Source organism: Atta colombica, unplaced genomic scaffold (genome assembly GCF_001594045.1).
Source record: "Atta colombica isolate Treedump-2 unplaced genomic scaffold, Acol1.0 scaffold274, whole genome shotgun sequence".
Classification (NCBI taxonomy): Eukaryota; Metazoa; Arthropoda; class Insecta; order Hymenoptera; family Formicidae; genus Atta; species Atta colombica.
Window position 1 is genome coordinate 798,837 of NW_017259375.1, and position 25,729 is coordinate 824,565.

The 25,729-nt window shown below is 31.4% G+C and overlaps 3 protein-coding genes across 5 annotated transcripts in view; 1 reads left to right on the forward strand and 2 right to left on the reverse strand.

Moving 5' to 3' along the window:
* Window positions 1-18,565, forward strand: part of LOC108689686 (protein bric-a-brac 2-like) — a 37,665-nt gene extending 19,100 nt beyond the window's left edge. The window contains exon 6 of one of the 3 annotated variants that reach the window (XM_018196567.1): window positions 18,503-18,565. In XM_018196567.1, the coding sequence (XP_018052056.1) occupies window positions 18,503-18,558 (56 nt within the window). In that variant the 3' untranslated portion in view covers window positions 18,559-18,565. Of the gene's footprint in view, window positions 1-3,824; window positions 4,435-11,353; window positions 11,646-18,502 lie in introns of those variants that run through there. The other 2 variants (XM_018196566.1, XM_018196561.1) reach the window with 2 other exon arrangements.
* A 2,499-nt stretch (window positions 18,566-21,064) lies between these two features.
* Window positions 21,065-24,002, reverse strand: LOC108689645 (NEDD8). Its single transcript, XM_018196503.1, has 4 exons — window positions 23,813-24,002; window positions 23,717-23,734; window positions 23,019-23,131; window positions 21,065-21,736 (listed from the first exon to the last, which is right to left on the reverse strand). The coding sequence occupies exons 1-4, from the start codon at window positions 23,828-23,830 to the stop codon at window positions 21,631-21,633; spliced, it is 255 nt and encodes an 84-aa protein (XP_018051992.1). The 5' UTR covers window positions 23,831-24,002; the 3' UTR covers window positions 21,065-21,630.
* An 899-nt stretch (window positions 24,003-24,901) lies between these two features.
* Window positions 24,902-25,517, reverse strand: LOC108689669 (transcription and mRNA export factor ENY2). Its single transcript, XM_018196531.1, has 2 exons — window positions 25,358-25,517; window positions 24,902-25,170 (listed from the first exon to the last, which is right to left on the reverse strand). Exons 1-2 carry the CDS (start codon window positions 25,402-25,404, stop codon window positions 24,930-24,932), a joined length of 288 nt encoding a protein of 95 aa, XP_018052020.1. The 5' UTR covers window positions 25,405-25,517; the 3' UTR covers window positions 24,902-24,929.
* Window positions 25,518-25,729: the final 212 nt, after the last annotated feature.

A 25,729-nucleotide genomic window follows, 5' to 3' on the forward strand; every position in this document is an offset into this window, starting at 1 on the left:
TACATTTTATCGTAATGGCAGAGTAGCAATAAAAAAATATATTAATGTTATTAATTAAAATGTATCAGGAAATTATTTTCTAAGTCGATTGCACACAGATTTTTTTATATGAGATTTTTATTGACTTTTCATGTGTTTTTCATATCGATGAATGCGTCCACATACAATATTATTCATTCCGTAGATAACAATTTTGATATATGATCATCGATTATTACATCAATGATTTATAGAAGTATATTTTGTATTTATATATATTATTAAATAATGAATCGCTTTAATGCAATTTCCGGAGAGAATTATTATTATTTTTACTATCGCAGAATTTTATTTTCTTCGTGAATACAAGAATTATCTTGTTTCTTTAATAATTTAAGATATAGATCGATTGTTTTTTTTCAGAATATTCACATTCTTCTGTAAACACGAGAAGAATTTGAAATATGTACATATACGTGTATAATAAGTATAAAACAGGACAAAAACTATCTTCTTCCTACAGCGAACAAAGCGATGTACTTAAGTATCACAAAAGCGGTATACTTTATGCAACTAGACTGATCGTGATTAAGTATAGTGTTCTTGATTAATTGCACAAAGAGGGTTACCATGTTACACCACTACTTGGCGAAATCAGAGCATTATGAATAAGCATAATGTCAGAGCAGCAATTTTTGTTTGAAGCTTCGAGTCCGTCAAATATAGTTATCTAGGATAACTGCTTCTTCTCCGAGCACGAAATTTCTCCGATGTTACTATTCATTTCGTCCTACCTTGAACGTAATCGTGTACTCTTACGAGACGATTATATCATATTGACATCATATACATATACATATAAAACTGTTATTTATGTGGATGTCGTATTTCCGTCTCAGCGTGAAACTTAGACAATCGTCGATCGCAGTCGGATCGATTGATCTTATCGTTGAATATCTAATTGATGTCACTAATTTCATCAGTAAGAAATTTTAAAGACATTAATACAAAATAGACTCTCGATGTACAGAATCAAATTACGATTATTACTCTTCGATAATTAATAAAATCATGTAATACATTGTTCTTGAATTGTACATAGGGATGCATTTAGAAACTCAGAATATTTCATTTTATCGTTCTGAATATTAAATAAGGATAAAATGATATCTGCGTGTACCCGAGTGAAGTTTCTAAATGCAATCCAGTAGTAATTAATGGCATATACGCGACATATTAGACTTGAGGATCCGCTTACGAGGGAATCATTTTTCATTATTCATTTTGTTATTTTTTGTTATTCTTTATTTTATTGTTTTATATCTGGTGACAATAAATTTGCAGAGATAGATTGCGATATTTTGATTGTTGTAGTGAAAAAAATGCCGCCGAATAAATATCTCTCAAAACTTTTTTTATATAGCATATATAAAAAAATTTCGGGAACTTCAAAAGTAATCTTTAAAAGATTTTATTTAAGTTTGCTGTCCTAAAAAAATGATTTACAACAAAACGGAGTTTCTAATTTATGATGTGATAATTTCCGCTGTAATCGATATAATATATTATGTGTAAATTATGACACAACAGAATATATAAAAGAGCGCCGGATTATACATTTTTTTGTACTTTGCATTTTGAAAAATAAAGCTATTATAATCGAAACCGTACATGCATCTTTTGGATCGCGGAGTTATTTTCTCATCGCATAAAACGATCGAATTTCCGGAATCATTTTGTGAAAATTTTCGATTAACGAACGTAATAAGATTTCGATATAACGAATACCCGACAGAATATAATTCTTGTCATAGCGATAAACTTTAATTTAAAATAAAATTTTATTTAATTCGAGCAAGTGGATATATATTTTTTAATTATGAATCACAACGATTGATTAAATAAGAGAAGATAAGAATTTTATTCTAGAATTAATTGTGAAACAATCAAGTTTTTACATGACTCGACGTAGTGGAATTCGCTATAACAAAATTTTATACTATTTTTAACTAAAATGCCTCTCATCATAGAACGTACTGAACATACTTTTTTAAGATTGATTTCTTGCTGTTAGAAATTTGACGATCATGAACGATACACTGAAAAAAAGTCTGCTAATGTATTTTATTTAATACAATAAATAATAATAAATGTTACCAAACATAATAATATGGATTCATATGAACTATAACTATATATTATCATACTTTTCTAATTATTACTGTTTGATAATAAGTAGAAAAATAAGATAATATTTGGAAAATTAAAATACTTTTTTTAGTTTAGTTGCTTTTGGTATTAATAGAACATTTGATTGAATTTTATTTCACCAAAGCTTTAGTAATTATTGTCTATGCTTGATTATTATTATTACGATATTATTGTTATTTAGATTTTTTTTCAATGTACTTCTTTAGACATGTAAATGTGTCATATTTCAGGAATCATCGATTCCTTATGCACACATGCTGCTCTATGTGTGCTAAAGCATAGCATACGAACATATTCGATTAATAGGGATCTCAAAGGAATACATGATTGTCGGTTCACTACACATAACATGCGATTGGCAGTAGATATCGTGTCTGACGAACCTTGAGCCTGATATTCGGCCCTTCAACCACGACTCATGAACTTGGTTCCGTCAACCTGAACTATATTGTGCATGAATATTGAACATTTTATACATGTATTCGTTCTTGTTTCTGTTTTCTTTTCGCTGTTGTTCATATTATGCCGTTGTATATTTATAGTTCACAGTAGCATGATCGCTCCGAGAAATATTATAATTACTGCCATTCTGTGTGTCGCCATTCTCATGATCCCAATCACTCTCTCTCTCTCTCTCTCTCTCTCTCTCTCTCTCTCTCTCTCTCTCCCTCCTGTTTGTAAATCTCACCGTGTGCGTTGCCTTTTTTCTTTTTTTTTTTTTGTTATTGCTACTGCTGTTATTCTCAAATCCGAGTGAACGAGTGGAAAAGTAGGTAGAGAAATGAGAGTGAGAAATTCTTCCGAGTGTACAAGTAGCTTGCTACTGATATGCGATTTTTCTCAATATTCTTCTTAATGTCATTTTGACACCTTTGTACTCGCAGCATCACATGCCATGATCCACGATGAGGCATTTTTCTGATTATATATACAATAATTTTTTAGCTTTAAAACAAAGAAAAAGATTTAACAAAGTGTCGAGATATTTTTTTATTCTTAATTTGATAATATGGATACATATGTTACGGGCAATATAATTAATTCAGGATTTATACATAACGGCTGGCCAATATGGATAATGCCTGTTTTATTAAAATTTTATTAAAGCGGAAATATTGGCCAATCAAAAAGATGTGCATTATGCATATCGACCGGCATTATGTCCGAATTAATCAAATTTTCCGTACACATATACTGGATATTGCATCAACATATTGGTTAGTATGTCATGTTTCCTTTTCTAACAAACGCGTGATCGATCGATTATATTTTATAAATGCGCCTATTAGAGAAGGCATTACATTTATAAAATAATTTGATATACTGTTGTCAATATGTTGGTGTGACACTCAATACATTGTATAAAAATAATTTTTATTTTATATAATATGCTTAATATTTATTAATAATTATAACGTATTCTTTTTGTAATAAAAATTGAATCGTAGAATTCATGGGATGAAAAATGTCACGTCGTCGATCGTGGGGTTATTGTCGCATCTCGAGTACTCGGGTACAGGTGATAAACGATCCGGTAGCGCGTCCCATAACACGAAATCCGGAAGTACTTAGGGCACCGCGAGAGTCGCGCAACCGGCGCCACGACGTAGCATGAACGTTTGTGTCTGATTTAGATTCACACACGGTGGTCATCGAACAGCCGTCGCACTCGTGCAAACTCTGCGGTAAATCGTTTTGGAATCGGGACTCGATGTATAAACACATGAATATGCACAAGGGCACGACCCAGTGCCCGGTGTGCCACAAAGTGCTCAGCCGCACCACGCACATGAAGCGCCACTTGAGGAACCGTCACGGCTGGCTCGGGACGACCGCATCCGTCGCGGCCGGCGGCGTTGAGGCGCCGATCTCTGTGTCGTCGACCGCCCAGACGATCGCCCAGCAGGACGCCGGCAGTCCGTCGAGCATCGACGCGAACGCGACCTACACGACAATACGCATTAGGGAGAGCAGCGTGGAAAGAATCACCTCTAGTCCTATTCCTTAGTGCGAAAACGCTCTACCAAAGAAAGAATCCCGTCGACGCAAAGGAGGATAGATCCCGGCGATCCTCACCATTATTTCAACCTGATTCTTTTATCATCGGGTACAATAGGTTTTTAAAATGTGCCGCACTTTATGCTAATTGTAAAGAGTTTTCTATAATAAGCCATTACCTAAGTTTTAAATTTTAAGTTGTAAGAAAGCCCATAAATGTTTCGGTTCGGTTCCCTCGACTGGGACTCGTCAGTTCTCTTGAAAACTGATAATTAGTTTTAGTTAATTTATTAAGCCAGAAACACATAGAAAAACGTAAAGCAATAAGATGTAAATAGTAAGCGAATTGACCAATCACAATAAAAAATGTATGACAATAATCTTACATTCTGTAATTAGTCGATTAACTTCTTATTTATATCTTACTGTTAAATATCAAAGGAGCAATGATAACCCAATCTCTTGAGTCAAATAACATTTTGTTATTTTTAATTTTCATGTAAATCAAAATGTAAATCAATCCATTTCTGTGATTAGTTTCAAAGTAAATGCATATTAACACAAAGTACGCATATTAACGTATGTGTTTAGTAAATAATGATCTAAATTAGAGATAATTCAATACATTTTTCGTGAGTTAAATAATTTAATTTCATTGTTTTAATTAAATTAACAATTTATTGCGTAAGTATTTATAATATTTTCTTCGTTTCTTTCGTTTAGCGGTGCAATTTTTTTTTGTTTTAATAGAAGAACAGGGCATGTGCAAAGATCGCAGCAATTATTATTTATCGTAACATTAATGACGCGTCGTTGAGCGTCGGGCCTATTCTACTCTAGTCGTCGACGAGGAATTTATGTTATGCCTGTCTTGAACTTCACAACCTAGTCATTCGTACACATACATATATATGTATATATGTGTATCTATATGTGTATAATGCACATAAGAAGGAACACTTACACGTACACATATAGACCATGTGCGTATACACGGACATTTGTTGTAACCAAAGACACGAAGAGAGAACAGAAACGATTTATTTTATCTAGTCAAATTTCTTCGAAAGTTCAGTACTTAATAGCATAAGGAGGAATGTGCATTTTTTTCGTACCATTGATGCGATTTAGCGACGTGGTTCTGCCATATTTTAAGCCAGATCTACATAAAACCCATTCTATATTAGACGCAAGCCGATCGCAGCGTTGATTTCAAAATGCAAACTTCTAGCTTGCGTCTAAATAGAATGGACTTATCACGCAGAACGCAAGCATGTTACGTCAATCAATCTGATGCGTCAATTTTTAAAGTGACACTTCGAGATTGACTTACGCAAGAAGCTTATGACCTGCGACTCGCGTTTTGCTTTAAGCTGGTTCTACATTAGTTGCAAATTGATCGCAAGTTTGTTGCGATAGCTAATATGAAGCGTTAATTTCAAAATGCAAGCTTCAGATTGGTTGTTGCAACAAACTTGCGATCGGCTTGCAATTAATATAGAATCGACTTTATGTAAATCGGAAATCTTTAGATTGCCAATTTGACAATCAGATCTTTTGACACAGGCCGAGCCTGTGATCCACGTGATCGTGGTAAAATTGCTAGAATAATTTTAAAACAATCTATTATCTTAAATTTTGTTACAAAAATTGAGTTGATGTATTTAATTAAGAAAGTAAAAGCAAACTTTTATATACTCACTATATAATACGATTTCAAAATTATTACTTATAAATTAGATATTTTATTCTATTATCTTTTTAATTGATATACAAGATTTTTCCGGATTAAACCATCAACTTGAAATATGAATTTAGGACCACAAAAAGTTTCCTCTGATGTAAGTTTATTCGCAAATACTTCGAGATATTGATTTCTTAAGTTACAAAATTATAGAAATAGTGTTTGAAGTTCTAAATTCATATTTTAAGTCTGGTGATTTAATTTAGAAACACTATGTATGTTATATCAAGCAACAACAATATATATAATATATATACTTGCATTTTTACCATGATCGAAAAATAATCGCTTCAAGTTAATATTTGATTAATTGCCCTGTGCCATTATTTTTTTAAGTATCAATATGCCGAATTTCATGTTTTACATCTCGATGATTGGCTGAATTTTCGTCGTTGTTCGACGCGCCATTACGTTCTCGGGTTCTGTGTTATTGATCCCGGGTCGCGAATTTATATTTATGATATTACGCATACTCACATACACTAGTTTTTAAGGTCTCGGAGACTTTTGCCAAATATCTAATATATCCAATAGTATATACATATATACATATAAATAGTACATTCTGATTTTTTTATTTTAGTATCGCAGATGTAAAGTTAATATCTCGTACTATATTATATTTCGTTTGTTTATTTTGTTGTCGTTATTGTTTGTTCTATTTTTTTACCAGCTCCGATTTCGCGATAGCATTATATGCAACGAATGAACGGTGCAATGAGCTCATTTCACTTTGCCATTAGAGTCTCGAAGCTCATCGATAGTCACGCCTATGTACTTTTACAATTTTTAAATTAAAAACAAATCGATAATCTATTATAAGAATATATAATGTAACTATATTTACAAATTAAATTATTTTATTTATTTACGCATTACTTTACTGTCCATAAGTTAAACAAGTTGACTACCTAAGATTATTTAAAAAAGATATAGATATACACATAAATATATTTGTAATTTATTTATATAAAAAATACAAAATGCTATATTTACAACTTTAGAAGGAACTAAAATTGTATTTAAAAATATTAATATTATAATAATGTATTAAAAATACATAATATATTTAATATTATACAATAAAATTAAATATATATAATATTATATATTGTATATAATATTACATATATATTAAATTAAAATAATAGTAAATATAATAATGTTAAATCTAACAGATTAGATTTAAATTAAGTATATATCATAATATAAACTATATTAATAGATTTGTGGACAGTACTGTACGTTTAGGTGCAAATATAATTTTGCACTGTAGGAGAGAGAATGAATGCGCAATGCTCATTTTTTATCATGAAGTGACTATCGATAAGTACAAGAAATTCTTCCATAAAGAGGCTATTTTTCGTTTTAGAATCATTATATCTACGATTTCTTTTTCGAGAACTTCGAGATATTTATCGATGACCATCGAAGTCATCAAAATCTCTGAACGAAGTGAGAATGTACAAATTGACGCTAGTTTTACAAACGAGAATGCAATTTAGTGCAATTATATTTAGTTCCAATGCTCGTGAATTAGTTTTCTTTGTCTTTTTCACGCTTTGGTGCAATATGATGAGATAAATTTCGTATATCGCAATTGTCTAAATTAATTGAGGAAAAATGTTCGAATTATACGGAATATTTTTCAAATGTATTGAGTTGTCTTTCAGAAACATTAAAATCAAATTTTCTTTAAGGAATGCAGCATCAAAACATTGTTTCGCAATCTGTTTATATTTTTAGTACTTGAAAGTTTTTATACTAATTAATTTCCCGAATAAATGTAGAGAAATAGGAGACGAGAAGTTTAAAGGAAATTAATTTCCATGCGCGAATAAACTGCCTTAATATATATTTTATAAATCGGTTCTTTTGTCATTAATTGCATAATATTCACATACGTTTTATGATACATTGCAGAACAGTGCACCATGTACACGAATAACAATTCGGATGCTGTTAATTTTACGTTATGATTTATGTTTTATGTTTTTAATAAAATTTTCTTTTATTTAAGTTACCATGCGTGGCGTCATTTGTTTTAAATCCTTTAAAAGACGCTATGTAGTTTACATACATGTATGTATACATAACATATATGTATATAATTATCCGTGTTTTATTTATACACTTATATATTCATACGCGTACACGTATGATGTAATTGCGCGTGTACATATTGATTAATCGGCAGTCGTGTACACGCGCGCGTACGAAATATTATTTTGTTACGGACAGAAAAGCGAATGTGCACATTCCTCAAAAAAAAGTCACGAATGCAAAATAAGTACAACATCGCCAATTAAATGTTGCCCTAGACGAATTGATATTTCCTTAGTTGATTATTTATAAAAGAAAAAAAAGAGATGAGACATATATATGTATACATAAAGTATGAAAAAAATAATATATATATATATATATATATATATAATATATCATTACGTAATCCTATGTTTGGCTTATGCAGGCTAAATATAAATGTAAGTGGACATATGTGTGAATAAAGTTGAAAAAATTATGAACTCACATAAGCGAGATTCTCCTCTTTCCTTCTCGCGAAACGTCCGGTTTGCGACATTAAGTCCGTGTCACACTATATTAAGGATTGCAAATTGAAGATTAAAATTCAGCCAAGACCGAAATGGATTAAAATTACAATTATCTAATTAGTCGAGTTCTAATTTTCAATTCGTAATCTTTAATATAGTGTGTGACATGAGATTTACATGATTCACATGACTTCGTTTCACCCCCATTTGAGGATCGTCCTCAATTTAAATTAATTTATTTAATATTTACTGAGCATAAATTGCACGGACAATTGCGCGCGAGATAACGATGACCTAGAATGAACGCTTTTTTTGCGCTTTCGTTTCACGCAACACACATGTGTGTCGAAGTAACACACAGTTGATTAGAAGACAAGCTGCAGCACTGCACCAAGACACCTTCTAATTCACCTAATTCCGCTGTGATTTTGAAGCGAGTACTTAGCTATTTACATGTGCTAATTAGTGCTGGCGCTTCAGCCAATAAAGCCCGATCTAAGATGCAAAACGCGAATAGCAGGTCGCAAGCTTCTTGCATCAGCCAATCTCGAAGTGTTACTTTTAAAATTGACGCATCAGATTGACTAACGCAACAAGCTTGCGACCTGCGAATCGTATTTCTTATGTAGATCAGACTTAACACATTAGAAGTACTATAATCGGTTTGGCAAATGTGAATCAAAAATGGCACATAGAAAGAGATCATATGTTACTTTCTTTTTCTATGAACGCATGCGCAGAAAGTGTTAGAACACTTTCTGGCAATATCTGAAGAAACTGATCAATCGAATTGATCAATTGGCCGAATTGTTCAATTGTAATTTGTTAATTTTCTCTTTTCTCAAGATCTCAGAGTGATTTAAATCTTTGACACAAGGCTTTATTCATCTGTTTATAGCTATCTATCTCTTTTTTGTTCGCTCTCGTTTTCCGACAATGCTCCGAAGAATACTAAGCCAAAGTGGAGAACGTGGAGAATCAGAAGTTGTGACTGCTTTTACTAAATTCTGATTATAGTATCTCTATAACGCACAAACCAATCTCATGCCGATCTCGTTATTTACGATGTGAAATATATAATTAACCGTATTTAATATAATATTTATTACAGTACTTATTACAATATTTATTACATGTGATGTGATTTATTACATGCGATGTCTTATAATTAACTATTAATTGTTAATATGTCTTAGAGGGTGTTGGTATTGTGATGTCTATGTTTCAAGATTGGGCAGAAAATAATTTGATTAATGGCTATAGTAATAGTCAGTAATAGCCAGTAATTAAGCTAATGATTATTATGATTAAATAATCATTATTAATAAATAAATCGACTCTAATGCAATCGACTCTAATGTAATCGAAAATTTTAATTAAAGGATTATTTACTTCTGATGTGAACGAAAATTCTTAGAATAACACTTCTTGCACGAGTACTCATTTCGAATTAGAAACAGTAAAAATGTTTATATTTTTGTACAGATTTCGTTATCATGTTTCCTACTCTTCAAACAAAATAACGTTGTAAGATTTTATCTCGTTTTTACTTTTATTTTTTAACTTTGTGAAACACTGTAGAGATGGAGTGAAAAGTTATGCATTGACAGAAAGGTTTATCAGAAAGATTACATAAAAGTATTATATAATTATATAATTTATGATTTATGTAATCAGTGCACAAACTTGTGCACTGGAAAAAAAGTGGTTTGGTTGCTTTATTGCAATTAATTGGAATTCTGGTTGAAAATGGACAAATTAGAATTTTCTAGTTGAATCTATTATAATTCTAGTTGAGACCAGAATTCTGATTGATATGATCAGAATGAACCTTCTGATTCATTTTCAACAAAAAACTTTTATTAGTCTACGCAAAGAGAAAGATAATTTTTTAATTGTATTTTATTATATTTTTCACAAAAACTAATTATTCAATCGCTATTAATCTGTGTAATCGTGAAAGTAAATGATTGTTTGCCCAAAATTGCTTTCGAGAAACGTAACTTGCGTAATCAAATACGAAGTTGACCAGAAGGACGATATTGTGCATGACAGTTTAACTGTTATACTATGCATAGTGACCGAATCTGACGTTCGGAATTCGATCGGGTGTTGGGCCCGATTAATTATGCTCGGTGAGAGCCGATCGAAGGGAGTAGTTTACACTTCGAGGAGGATCATCAGTCGATCGCGCGCTCTTCGGGGGCGTCCTACCCGGCGCCTGCTAACACATCGGCCAATACAGTGCACGTTGACCCCACACGTATAAGGACTAATGACTATTGAACGCGCGTTCCTCGACATACTGGAGCAACCGATAGCGCGCATTTTAACCCTTTACCTGCGGCAGTGATTTCATCCGATTCCCCACGAGGCCAGCTAATTTGGAAGAGCACGATAAAATACATCTAAGTGACTTAATGACTAAAGTATCGAAATATATTTGAAAATATTTGATTATTTTGATAGGAAATTTCTTGTTGTAGTAACAAAATTGGATGATAATTTTGTAATTCAAGCAACAGTCTAGTTTTAGAAATTATATTTGGTATTACAATAGATAGTGATGTGATAGTGGTGGCTTATCGAAGATAGGTATCTAGAGTCACGAGATAAAGGGTTAAAGTTCACGCCCGAGGTCTCTACACGTTGTCATCTGAGTCTCACCAGTAATCGACTGACGATCCCCTCGTAATGGATGGCCTGTGTTAACGTGTCACCACTGTGTCCCTTCCCCTCCTACCCCCTCGATCTCCACTGTTCCCTTCCGGCCCTCTCCTTTACCTATGATCTCCCAACTGACTGTGTTTCCGTTGATAATTGATGAGGAACCGGCGGGTCACGTGGCTGTGTTAATGTGTTGCAGGGGGGGTGGGACGCAATCGGAAGCACGTTGGCGATACAACTGGTCAGGTGGTGATGCAGGGCCCGGGGCGTTTTCCGTGCCGACTCTGCGGAAACGTTTACAGGCATCTTGCCTCGCTGACCCAGCACCTCGAAGTGCATCGCAACCAGACTACCTGCATCGTCTGCCACACCACTCTCAGTCGTAGAACCGACCTGCGGCGTCACATGCGCCTGAAACACCAAATACCCTGGCAAAAAACGATCCACAGGCAGCGCAGCCCGAAAAGCGAATTGGACTCGTAGATCACACGCACCGCACTCTCTCTCTTTCTGTCTTTCTCCCTCACTGAGATAATAGATACTGATTGTTGTGGCTTTACTATTATTATTGAACGCCCGAATGACATTGCTTGTTGTCCGCTTCAAGCGGATATCTTGTGCGTTTACTGATGCGAGAGTCCGTTCTCTGTGCCGATCGCGGCAGCGTCCGTCATTTTAATACTACATTTCTCGACTGTTTATCGCGAACGTGATCTTGAATAACTGGGACTTGATTAATTAAAATTTTGTTGCCGATAGGAAGGATAAATATTCACATTATAACTTGAACTTAATTCTGTTGATCTGTCAAGACGTTCAGGTCTATTTGACAAAATGTAAATTTATTTTCCAAGATAGTGATAGAAGTTTATTTTCTTATTAATATTTTATGTATAAACTGGTATTTGATGACTTCGTCTTTTCGTTAATGCAAGATTCTTTTATGATAATTTTTTATTTTTTAGTTTTCTTTGAAGAAAAAAATGATCGTATAGTAAATTTGTACAGACAGCAGGGTTAAATAAATTTTACTCAAGTTATAAGATTCTGAAAATAAATTCTCCCGTTTCTGAAGGCTAACTTTTTTATACATCAAAAAAGAAGAGATGTCTATATTTCCATTAGACACTGACATGCGAGAAATACTGCGATTACTTAATGGTAGTATCAAGATGACGATCGTCCAAATCCATAATTGTTCACAGATTGTAAGTCTCTTTTGAAGACGAGGCTCTCGCAGATAAAAATTTGTGCGCCTCTTCGCTTGCTAATTTTTTCTTGCGATACATGCAAGCGAATAATGATTAAACATTGAAGGATGCGTTTCTCTTCAGAAGATACGTTAACTGATTGATACATTGATAGAGATACATTGATTTTTTATTTGATACAATTGTCATTGCTAAACAGCGTTTATTTTTCAAGGTAGTAGAAATGGAAGTTTCACGCTTAAACGCGACGTGACAAATACAATGCATCCTCTTCCTCTTGAAAAATAAAGTACTTTGAAGTGGGGTTTTTTTTTTATAATTTTTACATTGTTTAAGCGACGCTCGATTATTGTTACAAGAGCAAGCTGAGTGGTAATGTGCTTTGTCTGAACGTGTACGTCTTAATTTAGTCAAGGATCTAAATGCAACGGATTTCTATCGGAGTACTAAATATTTATATAGCTTTGCAAGAATTGTGCATCTTCGTTAACGACGCATTTAAATATCCTGAGATCCGCAGAATCGTCGTCGATTCACACGTATTCGTTAATATATTAACGAGTATAAAGAAACGGCGGGTGAACGAAATTGGAGGGCAAGTCGGATCAAGATAAAAAATTCATATCCTGAAAAAAATACGATGGAAATAAAATGTAAGGGTGAATGTTTTTGGAGAAGATTAATTCCAATATCTTCTGATTAGAAATTCAGCGAGTAAGTTTCTTGAACTTCAGCAATTTTATTTTATTTAAAATTTGCCAATTTGTTCATCCGCCGTAAATATGGAGCGTAAACAGCAATACTTTCAGATAATCTAATATTTACTACCATAGGAGTCTCCTTCGTGGAAAATCGCTTTAACCCTAGTAATTTATTGGCGATACATTGGCGATACATCAATCATGTATTATTGCTGAGGATCTATTGGACCAATCTTTAGCCAATATTGTGCCAATAAATTATTGGGGAAGGTATTGCTGTATATTTTAGATACGCTCCGTATGTGCTACGACTTGCTGAAATGTAGTGGATAGTTGCGCTTTATGATATTTAATTTTTTGCGAGAGATGATCGCGAGATGCTTCGCGTTTTCTTCCGTCTCTCAACAGCACGCGGTCATGATTTAGATGCGTTTCCGTGAGAATATTGATGTGTCTAGCTTTGCTGTACGCGCGTATTTATCTTCGCTAAAATGTGCAGTTGGCGATTGTGTTACATTAGCGGATTGCGCCTTAAGGCGTATTAAGAGGTGAGAAGTAAGTGATACGTTTAAGGATCTGAGTATCGTATAGGTCGCAGAACGGAGGCGGCTGATGCGAATGCAAGGATTAAAGATCTTGCATGTAGAAGATTTAAGTACAATTAAGTACATTAAGTAGTACGCAAGAAGCGCAGAGTACGTGAAAAATTTTCGCGCGCAGAGAGAAAAGTGTTTGTATTTGTGACAATAATATTGCAAGATAAAATAATTATAGTTAAGAGCTTCATTTTTATAGTTACTGCTATAATATTATTACTGCTATAATATTATTAATAATAATTATATTTATAGTTCTACATCAAAAAAAAATATATATATATATATATATATATATACACACAGGTGACACCCAAAGCTATACTTCATATGAATTATTTTACTATGCAATTATAATTACAAATGCCAAACACTTTTCTCTTTGATAAAAGGATTTATCAAACATTCTTTTATTGCAAGAGGATTTTCATTGCAAGAGAAATGGAAAATAGTCTTTCCCGAAAGGATACCCGTGAAGTTCTTACGTGCGAACTCTCGAAGACGTTCTTCGGTAAAGCGAAAGGCTTGGTATTTTCATGTAGAGCCTCCGTAGCTGGAATCGCCTCCCCTCCGGATCAACAAGAATCAGCGGTCTTAAAAGATTCTAGTCATTATTATACGGGACATTAGATTATCGATATCTCTATCACTCGTTCACACAGGTCTCTATAACGGATCGAAGTTATTTTTTTATACTCCTCGACGCACCCGGGGGCTCTCTCTTCGCGGCCGTTATGTCTTCACAGGACATCGCAACGTCGTAATCCTCTCTCTTTCTCTTTCTCTCTATCTCTATCTATCTCTCTCTATCTCTGCAGCCACAACCCCCCCTGACACGTTACACGGACTCTGTTTACACGTTTACGTACACTACGTGCCGAAGTTTCTTTGCGAACGATTCTCGGGCTCGGTGTGCACTTAAAAAGCGTGCTGCCTTGTTTTCTTTCGACACTTTTGATATAATTATTTCATAGTGTTCTTTGAATAATTTTTTCATACAGTATAGAAGCATGCAGCAACATTATTGTAACGTTGCAATTTACTGCAGTACTGTTTGGAACATTGCAAATATTGCTGTAATATTGCTGAAAGGATCTGTGCTGAAAGAATCTATGAATTATTATTCCTAATTTTGCGATCGTACATGAGGTTACGTTTTCCACTTGTAATTGGAAAAAATTTAAAACAAGGTTTTAATAACGTTGAATAGTGAACGATAAGAATGGTTTTCGACAGCTTTTAAGTGTACATCTAGCCTCAGCTTCAGCTGTCGAGACAGCGCATAGACAGTGCCTTATACACAAATACCTGGTTTTACATTTTACGCATTGACTTCTCCAGATGTTTACCATAGAACAAGAATATATCTAACGGCGCGAAGCATCCGGAAAGTAGCTGTTAATTCTGTTACCGGCCTCGTGTAAACATTGTCTTTGTATAAATAAATGCGAAAACAGCGTTTCTCTGTTAACTCCGCTATTTCATATTTAGTCATATTACATTTGCGTTTCGTGAAGAGGGAAGAAACTAAGATCTGAAAATGCGGATCTAACAAATGATATTTTTGCCAGACTTACAGATTTCTGTGTTATAATTTTATTATATAAGTTAAGCTTTAGAATTTCATTTAATTTGTTATGTTTTCTTTACTTATTACTGTCATAAACGCTCATACAAGTTTATATTATAATTCATACTTCAGTGTAAGGATTTGTGAAATTTTGAGAAATTTAAATCCTAAGGATAGAGTGATCTTACCGAAAAGAACTATATATATTATTTCGAAGAGTCAAATAAAATAGTTAGTAGTCTTTATTTTTTGTTTTGTTTTTATTTGTTTTCTATTTGCGCGTCATATTACTGTCGCATTATTTCTAGATATTATTTTATTTATTCGATGATCATAATTTCTAAAGGATTAATATAATTTAATATTGAAGAAACGCTGATTTCGACCGTCTGCGAAAAATGCGTCAATATATAACCAAAGACAGATCTGAATATAAGACGTCATCGTTACCGTTGTTGTTGTTATTAAATAAATAATTTACATACACACACGGGAGCGACATCGCAAGCGGGGATACCTTATTTTAGCGAGCGCATTCAAGAGTATTATGCAACAAGTAGTACAATAACCGAATATACGACGCGTGTACATGCACGCGCCCGCATTTCGTTTCGTTTTTCGAGAGTGACACTGCACTTGTGCACCTATAAACTATTTACTCGTAGTTATAAGTGATCGTAATTATAGTTGTTGATCGTAGCACGAAAATCTGCGTCTAGAACGGATGCCTCATTTAACTCATTAAATGCCGTTTAGAAAATCGTACTGCGAGACGCAGTTAACTACATTTTCAACGCCTTGGAACCAAACTATAGAACGACGCGATAATGATTGGCACTTAATGGGTTAATACAAAGCTACATACGTGAAAAAACACAAGTGTCTGAGCTGTACGTGACTATCGCGAAAACTGTATCAGGGATCCTCAAACTCGGCGAAATGAATTTGAATTTATATTCAGATATACTATATTGTCTAAAGCTTCACATAGAATAAAATTAATTAAATCTTGTTTCTATTATTTTCTTACATTAGGAACATTTGAAACATTTACATTAAGAACATTTTTTTTTTAATTTTTAATTTTATTTTATGTCTTTTTTGAAAGGCAATAGTAATCAGTCTAAGTAAAAATATTTTTTATTTTCTTCATGTAATAATTCTAGCTATTATTTTATTTATTTGATGCTACTCATAATTTCTAAAAGATTAATATAACTTTATTTTCTTTATAATAAATGAAATTGGATAAAAAAAACATTAGAAATTAAAAGGATTAATAAATAAAAATTGAAATATATAAATTCTGAACATATAATCATGAAAATAAAATAAAGTGAAGAAATTTTGTGCAAAGAGATTTAAGTATCCCTGCGACAAATAAATTGCGATAGCAAGAAATTGTACAGATTGACAACGCACGAGAAAAGTAAGAGGTACATAAAGGCAAGTGAATCTCGACAGAAAATCTTGCCCAACGGAGCGAAAGTCACATTGGTAAGACGAGATGTGCGATAAAAATAAAATGATCGATGACAGTATAAAATTGCTGAGACACATGAGCTACAATTGTGCAAATCGTATAAAATGAATGTGAAAATCTCCAGTCTTACGAGGAATATCCGAGACGCATGGACGTGTTCGAATTAAAGTTTCGATGCAAAATTCAGGTAATTAGTATCTTAGAAAGAGAGATGTAACAATTTGCAGAGAATTTAATACTGATAAAGAATACATAGAGCTGGATATACTTATATATATATATATATATATATACAGCAAACAGGATACAACATTTTCTATTCATAAATTTCTCGGATCGATGAAAATTAAGGACAAACAATATTTCGAACGACATAACATTGCATCCATCAACATTGCATTGGATTTTCATCAAACTTCATTAAAAAACGTAATATAATTTAATAAATTTATATGAACGAATTTTACATTTTACTCTTCTATAAAAATAGTTCATGTAAATTATCTTTATCAATCCTGAAAAATTATTGATAGAATATGCTGTCATTTTGTATGCTGCGATAAGAAATTGAAAACGCGCTGTCGCAAAAAGAAAAGCTATTCTAATCCTCCGAGGCATAGTTTTACCAAAGCTTTTACGAAAGCCAAACAATTTCATATTTTCTGGTCAAAGGATCTACCGTAGTGTTCAAACGAAGATCGCAAAAAAGTGATTTCGAAGTAAAAAAATACGGCAAAAAAAATTATCCGTCTCGGCCCGGAAGGGTTAATCTCTTTACAAAAAATATACAGCGGATGTGTGTTGCAGCGAGTTTAGAAATTAACTGTAGATATCGTGAGACACTGTCGGTAGCACGAAACAAAATATTGCGTTCTCTATTCAGGTACGTGTTACGTTCGGTATCGTAATTGTGAGCTTGTAACTTAATTAAAAGATCGTGTAAGACTATACGCTTTCAGATGTTATCGCAGTAATGTAAATAAAAGAATTTCTGATGGATATCCGTGTATAGAGAGAATTAATGATTGACGTAATTAATAAGGATGCAACGGCTAATGATTTCTCGGATAATCGGATACCGGATAATTCATTTATTGCTACTGAATAAGCCGGATACTCGAATTTTATGCAAAGAGAAAAATTGAAAATCTAATTGTTTTTTACAATAAAAAAAGAAGATTTTTAAATATTAATCATTATAATATAATATGCTATAAAAATTTAATAACTAATATTTATTAATAAATAATTTTTCAATATTTTATTAGTGATTTTTAATAAAGTTAATTATTCAAAATAAAATTTAATAAAAACCTATTTATAATAAACTCTATAAATTTGAAGAATCAACATCTGTATTAAATCTATTTAAAGCTAAATATCTTATGAGTTAAATTCTTATGAGTAAAATTAGATGCTTTGAAAAAATATTGAACAAAGTATATATTACTAGTCAAATGGCCGGATTGTAAAAAAGTCAGATAGATACAGATTAGATACCCGTTGCATCCCTAATAATTAATATTGCATCACGTTTTATCCCTAATGCGTTAATTAATTATTTTCAGAAGAACCTATTAAGATTTAATTATTTTCAGAGAAAAAAATGGATAAAAATTTCCTCCATCATTATTTTTTTCCCTGGATTTCAATTAGTTTCGTACTTCGTATTGTTTAATTATTTAATTTTATTTCAATAAACTCATTTTATCAAGATAATTTAATTAGTGATATCGCATCATTGCCATTTTTTTCGACGGCAATTGAAAGAGCCTTCATAAATTCAGATCAACGACAAGATAACGATGTGACCAGCCAGGACTTTTACGGAATCTTATTATGACCAGCAGGTAATGGAATTGCTTTTACATTATTAAACTTTAAAAGTACGGATTGCTAGGGCGATAATTGCGAATGAGTGGCATAATGAGTGGACGAATGACGAAGCAATATAACTTAGGGATTAAATATAAGAACGTTGATATTATCGTTAACGGGAGTGTGATTTAATTTTCATATAAACCGATCGCTATCTATTAAAATAAATAATTAATATTGATATGTATACAATCGGTTTCCTTTTCGAGATTGCTATCGCCAAATCTATCATGCAACATCGAGGATAAAGAAATGACCTTTGAATTTTTTTACATTAACTGGTGATGACGAATTTATTGGACCCACTTAATTATAAATTTTTTTATTAGAAATGTAAGACAATTCAATTTTTTTATGTTTCATTTACACAAATTTAGATTATTCTTATTAAAATATATTTAACATCCATTTGTTTTTATATGAATTATGTCATTTTTATTCCTTGAAATTAATTAGTATTTTTAATTAACATAAATTAAATGGATCAGATTCAATGTAATAATTATAGATTTTGGTATTAGTTCAGAAAGATTAGCTATTTTAGCAAATTTTTAAAAATTTAAATTCTCTCTTACAAGAGACTTGTCATAATTCTGAAACCGATTTGAAATATGTTGTTGTCTTCTTGAAATACATTATTAAATACAAAAATCTAGGAGATACATATTTTTTTTTATATAAGCTTAAATGTTATGTTAAGGAGTGAAACAATCCTTTAAAAAGTTAGCTTATATTTGATAGATGATTCAGTGAAACTGTGGATATAGAAAAATGTTTTCGATAATATTTTTATATATATTTGATATAAGCTTATATATATTTGATAGCTTTATATATATTTGATATAAGCTAATGCAATTATATATAGCTATATTTCGAGATTTTTCAAAAATCCAATATCTTTATCCCCGATAAATTTTGAGGGGTCAATTAATTCCTTAAATTTCAAATTGGCCAATATAAAAAATACTGTGTCTCTTAGAATTTATGTTTAACACATTTTAAGAAGGATCGAATCGGTTGCGGATGATGACAGGCCCCTTGTTAGGTAAAAGTTTACTTGAAATTGACGAAGGAACAAGGTTTTGCTATCCGTACAGCACTTAACTCGTCGGAACTCTAGTCTTCTGCAAGTCATGGAGAACTCATTCATAGACGATCGTTTGTCAATATCGCGAGTCCGATGTATTTATACTATTTACATGCAGTATCTAATGGTAATGCGGGATATAAAGACCAGAAACCTGGATAAACTAAAAAATGCATTTGTATAGAGTCGAAGACGGCAACGATGAACGTCAGGAACGTCCACACGATGACGTACTGCGACAAGTGCGGCGTCACGTTCACAACGCAGCACGCGCTTCTGCGGCATATTATATCCAAGCACGAGGACTCGCCGAATTCCGCAGTCTACTGCAACATCTGCCAGCGTGTCTTTAAGACCAAATGGAGTCGGGCAACGCACAACAGCAGATACCACAGAAACTGACTGAAAGCTCACCTAATGTCACAATCCCAACATGTAGTATTAGCGAATTGGCGTGGCAATTCCATTATTGATTAATAAAGTGCTTTGTACCTTATACCTATTTAGCTTTTTCTCGAACTATCATTAAAAAATTTATGATCAGAATTTTATTGTTATTATTATAATTATTCGATTTAAATAAATTGTTTAAATCTTGATTTAAGAAAAAATATCAAAAAACGAGAGAGCATTTATCCTTACGCGAATCAACAATTGTTATAATTTATTCTTCTCGTTCTTCTTCTTTATCTCTTTTTAAGAATATTTTTAAAAACTAGAAATCGTTTTATAATTCATATGTTTGTAAGTTATATAATAATTATTTGTAAAGCTTGAAATCGAAGAATTGAAGAAATTTTGTTAATTTATTTATTTTTGGCCCATTTAGGCTATAAATTCTATTTATAATATAAATGAAAGAAAAGAAGCGATACGTAATTGGAATAGAAGTATAATGCTCAGAACTTTAATTTTAATTATTTTTAATTATAATTTAATTAATAATTATTTTTAGAAATGTCTACAATTTTAATTCGTATTTTTTGCATCATATTAGCTTGTTATATTATAATTTTTCGATAATTTTTAAGATTTCTGCGCATCGAGCTCCAAAATTAAAAATTCTTATAGTAATTTCTAGAGTCGCGAATTTTTAAAATTATAGTATCATCAATTATATTTCCTGAATGCCGATTTAGCAAGGCACTCAAACATTGTATAGTTTAAGTTACTTAAGTATGTTGAATAAATAAATTTCAAATCAAAAGTGTCAGATCGTCAAAGATTTAAATAGAAAACAATTGCAGTCGTGATTAGAGAGCAGTGTTGGTAATTGATACACAATATTTAATGCATGGAATAATTGACTATTTGTAGTATTTAATGCTGTGAATTCGGATCAGGTCTCGTTCTTTTCTTTACCATTTATTAATAATGTATGTAAAATAATAAACAATTTATTTCCTTAAAAAGTATTGTACATATAGTATTATAGTTTTTTGTCTTCTTTTTCAAAAAAAAAAAAAAACAAAATACAAATTTTTCAGTATTATAATTTGAGATATAATTAATATTTATATGCTTGATTTGTATTTATCATTATTAAAGTGATATATTAAATAAATAATTGTGTAATTGATTACATAGTTTGGACATGACGCTTTCTTTCTCCATATAAAATTATTTTTATATTTTAATGTACTGTGTATTCCATATAAATAATTAAAAATAAAATCTCACGATATAATGTTATAACGCATAATATAAGAATAGAAAGGTAACACATGTGTGTTTCAAATAAAAATAGTGGTAAATTCATGATTAAATTACTTTATTAAATATTTATTTAGGTTGTAAAGATCACATGACTATGTTATCCTATTTAAAATAACATAGAGTTTCAAGTTCCTCTGGATCGCGCATACGTGATGATAAACATTTTGTTTTTTTTTGTTTTTTTTTCCTTCCTCTGGCTCTCACAATTTCTTAATATTCTCTCGCTGTCATTTATAAATGAGGAATGTTATATCTACAGCCTCCTCTCAACGCAAGTACCAAATGCAGCACCGAACCGCCCTGGACTTTATAATCTTGTGCAGTCTTCTCGTCGTTCCTGTGAAATAAAAATATAACTTTCTGCGTTTTCAATATTTTATATTTATATAATTAATTAATTATACATGTCTCAATAATTAAAATTATATTCCATAAATAAAATTAGTCTTCTCTTATATAAAATCAATTCATCTTTCTAATTTCGAATTTTCTTTATACTTGCTTTGGAAGAGAATTGATTAGTCATATAAGATTTTTTATATATAATTATTTATTTCTACTTTCATTCAACAAAAACTCAGTCTTAAACATAAAGTATGCGTCGAAAGTAATGAACATATTATTGTTAAAGGAACGCAAATTCCAGAGGAATGGAACATAGCACATCACCACTTGGAATATATACCTTCGACCGCTAGGAAGATCTGTGCCATGAGAAGGTGCAAAATGTGCACATCAAAGGGATTTAGGAAAGAGACACGTTATTATTGCGCTACTTGTAATGTCGGATTATGTGTAACGCCATGTTTCAAAGAATTTCACATAAACGTGCGTAAAAATTAGGATATTAAAATTGCGTTTATAAGAGAGATTCACCAGTTGCTAGTTGTTGATCCTGATATGAAATGATACATCGTTGAAAAGCATCGAGGTAATCATAGATATATATGAGTCGTTGCCTTCCGAACGAATCCTGATATGATATATAAAAGCTGCAGTCAAAGTCTCATTACAAATACTTTGAAACATTTGATTGATCAATTAGAAGAAAGAATCGTACAGACTGATCAATCAAAAAACGCTTTAAAGCATTTGTAGCATTACATTGACTCTATTCAGAATATCAACATTGCAGATACGGTGATTAAGTATTAATGTATATAGGATTCTCCCAGGATAGTAATTATGTAATTATGTCTGGGATTCATTTCTATGTTAAAAAACATTCACATGAACCTCAGACATGATAGTAATTATTATGTTTGGAGCTCATGTAAATGTTTTTTAACATAAAAATAAGTCTCAGACATTACTATCTTGTAAAAATCCCATATATATTAATATCTAATCACTTTGTCGTCGTAGATATTGCATATTCTGTGTATCATACTATAATTCATTCAAGAGACAACAATCCATATCCATCTGCGATCATCTTGGTATATGCTTTATAATAATATCCACTAGTCAGGATCTACGACTTTCAAGGATCTTCCTTGTTAATATAATAATATAGTAGTTAATATAATAATTTAAAATTACAAATTCAATTCTTTATCAATCATAAATTAAAGAAATTTCATGCAAATATATCATAAAATCATAATATTTATACGTACATCTGTTTGCCAGAAAATATTAATCGCTGCTGTTGAGGTGGTATTCCTTCCTTCTCTTCCACTCTTTCTTTAATTCTCTCTACCTTGTCTGTTGGTTCTATATCTATTTCGATCTAAAGAAATTATACATTAATATTGATCTGAAGATTTATACATAATAAATATATTTTTGTTTTTACTTATTGTTAAATACAATTTATGCCATTGTTAGATACTACTTATGTTCGTTTCCAATATAAATTAATTTTAATTAATCTCAGTTCAATTTAGTCATTTTTTTCTAAATTTAAGAATTTAAAAAAGATGAAGAATAAGTTAAATCAAGATTATATTGAATTAATAAATAAGACATTCATATGAAAAATAACACATTATACTTGAAGAAATAATAACTCAGAGAATGAGAATCAGTCTCAATTCAAATATAATAACTTTCTTTTTAACTGATGTAAATGAAAGTGGTAACAGAGTGAAAAGGTTCAAAGTCAAGTTTAATTTTTTCCGTGTAACATAACTTTCCGAAATTTAAATTTGGAAATCGTTAAGATACAACAATTAACAGTTTCAAAATGGACTGAGGTGTTAGATTGTTTTTTTATTGTAACTGAGCAAAGTCAATCTATCGTTGGTAAAAAGGAAGCTTTTGTATTTCGATCATATGCATCATTTGTAAAACCGTTTGATTTTAAGATACTTGCCTCCTTCCCCGTAAGAGTCTGAAACGAAAATTAATTAAAAGAGTTACGAGCCGGCATGAATTTCGTGGTGGACAAGTTGAGGACCAATATAATTACCTTGACTTTTATCAACATCTTTCAATTATTAAAGGCTACGTTAAATTTTCACGATACTATCACCGATTAAGACTCGCCAACGCTGCAGAAAAAATGAACAGGCGAAAAATCTATGAATCGCAAAATACTGTCACTTTACTGCACGACTCTAACCTAATTCGTCGACTTGCATTCGTCGTGTCGCCGTCTGTTGGCGACGAACATTACTATGGAATAAAACTACATGTTTTTATTCAGCTCTTTATTTAAGAAATTAAATTATATTCTATTCACATATTTTGTACATTTAAGAATATCTATAAATTATTGTTACAGATTACATTCCTTCAATCTTACTTTAAATATAATCCTAACGAAAATTTTTTTCAGAATTTTTTATAATTTTCTAGAGAATTAATTTTTATATAATTTTTAAACATAAATTTCAGAATTCTCTAGAATTCTGAACAATTTTATAATTTTTAAGGAAATTTCTTAAATTTTTAAATATAAATTAAAACTTTTCAAAAGTGCTAAGAAATCTGCATCTTTTCTGAAATTCTTAAATATTCTAAAATTTCTCATTCTATAATTTCTGAAAACTTATGAACTCTAGAAAAGTTTAAAGTAGTTTTTTACACATTACATTATGAGAAAATTAAATTAAAATTTAATTTTAAAATTTAAAAATTTCAGAATTCACACATATATGAAAAGAATTTAAAAAAGACGAAGGATAAGTTAAATCAAGATTATATTGAATTAATAAATAAGGCATTCATATGAAAAATAGCACATTATACTTGAAAACATTTTAAGAAGGTAGACTTTCTCAATAAGTATTTCTGAAGTGTTCCAATTCACATAAAAATTCTGAGAAAAATTTTCATCAGGCAATTAGATCTTAATCTAGACATACATCATAATTAAGTAAATATCACATTTTGTACTTTATAAAAAGTTGTTTTTATATATTGAATATGATTTAACGTAATGATTATAGTCATGCAATAAGTTGTTAGAAAAGCATAATTTGCAAAAAAGTTCTTTGTTTCTTACGTAATTATATATCTAACGTAATTGTATATCTAACGTAATTATGTTGTTGAGAAATTGTTGATTAATAATGATAAAGTTTCTAACGATCTGTCACAATTTTCAACTTCTCTTCTTGAGCCAACAGTTGATTCTTTATCTTTTGTAACAGTTCCTTCTTCACAGAGTCTGGTACAAGCGTGCGAGCTCTGCTAGTCACTGTGGACAGCAGCGTGTCATAAGAGATATCGTGGCCATGCTCTTTTATTATTTCCTTTGAGATCAGCTTCACTTGATCTCGCCATCCACACTCGACTAGTCTGCGCCTTAACAATTCTTTCAGTCTGGAAATAAATTTCACGGGCATACAATATTTTATTTTAGATAAGAAATAATTAGATTTATTTGAAAATTTTCTCTAATAATCAAAATCCTGACTATTACAAAATATAATTCGCAATTCACCTTAAGGAAATTATTTGAAGCTAAATGTTGACGTAAATATACAAAATTTTGATACATTGTATTTACCCATCACGATCGCCAACCATGACCAATCTCTGATGTGCTGTCTTCATTAATAATCTTATCTAAGCGTAATTCAATTTAGAAAGATTCTCTATTGTTGTTTTGCTGTTAACCTTTCAAGTCAAATAATTCAACAATAACAAGGCAGTTGTTTTGATGAGCAAGATCATTTTAAGTCGGTATTCCAACTTGGATTTCATTCAGGATGCTAATTGGTTGTGATATAGGGAATTTCTAGGATTTTTCAAGTTTATGCTCTGCTATCACCATAATGTAGGATTCACATTGTGTACGATGGCTGTGGTCAAATACTCGTATTCATAGTCAGGCCTTATGTTTAAGGTTTCCTTAAATTTATTTTCAGATACTCTAAGA

Coding starts and splice junctions, on each gene's coding strand:
- LOC108689669 (XM_018196531.1), bottom strand. CDS start 25,404: ATGAAGACAGCACATCAGAGATTGGTCATGGTTGGCGATCGTGATGG. Junction 25,171..25,357: donor ATGGTTGGCGATCGTGATGG/GTAAATACAATG, acceptor ATTTATTTCCAG/ACTGAAAGAATTGTTAAGGC.
- LOC108689645 (XM_018196503.1), bottom strand. Junction 21,737..23,018: donor ATATTTTCTGGCAAACAGAT/GTACGTATAAAT, acceptor TTTATTTCACAG/GAACGACGAGAAGACTGCAC.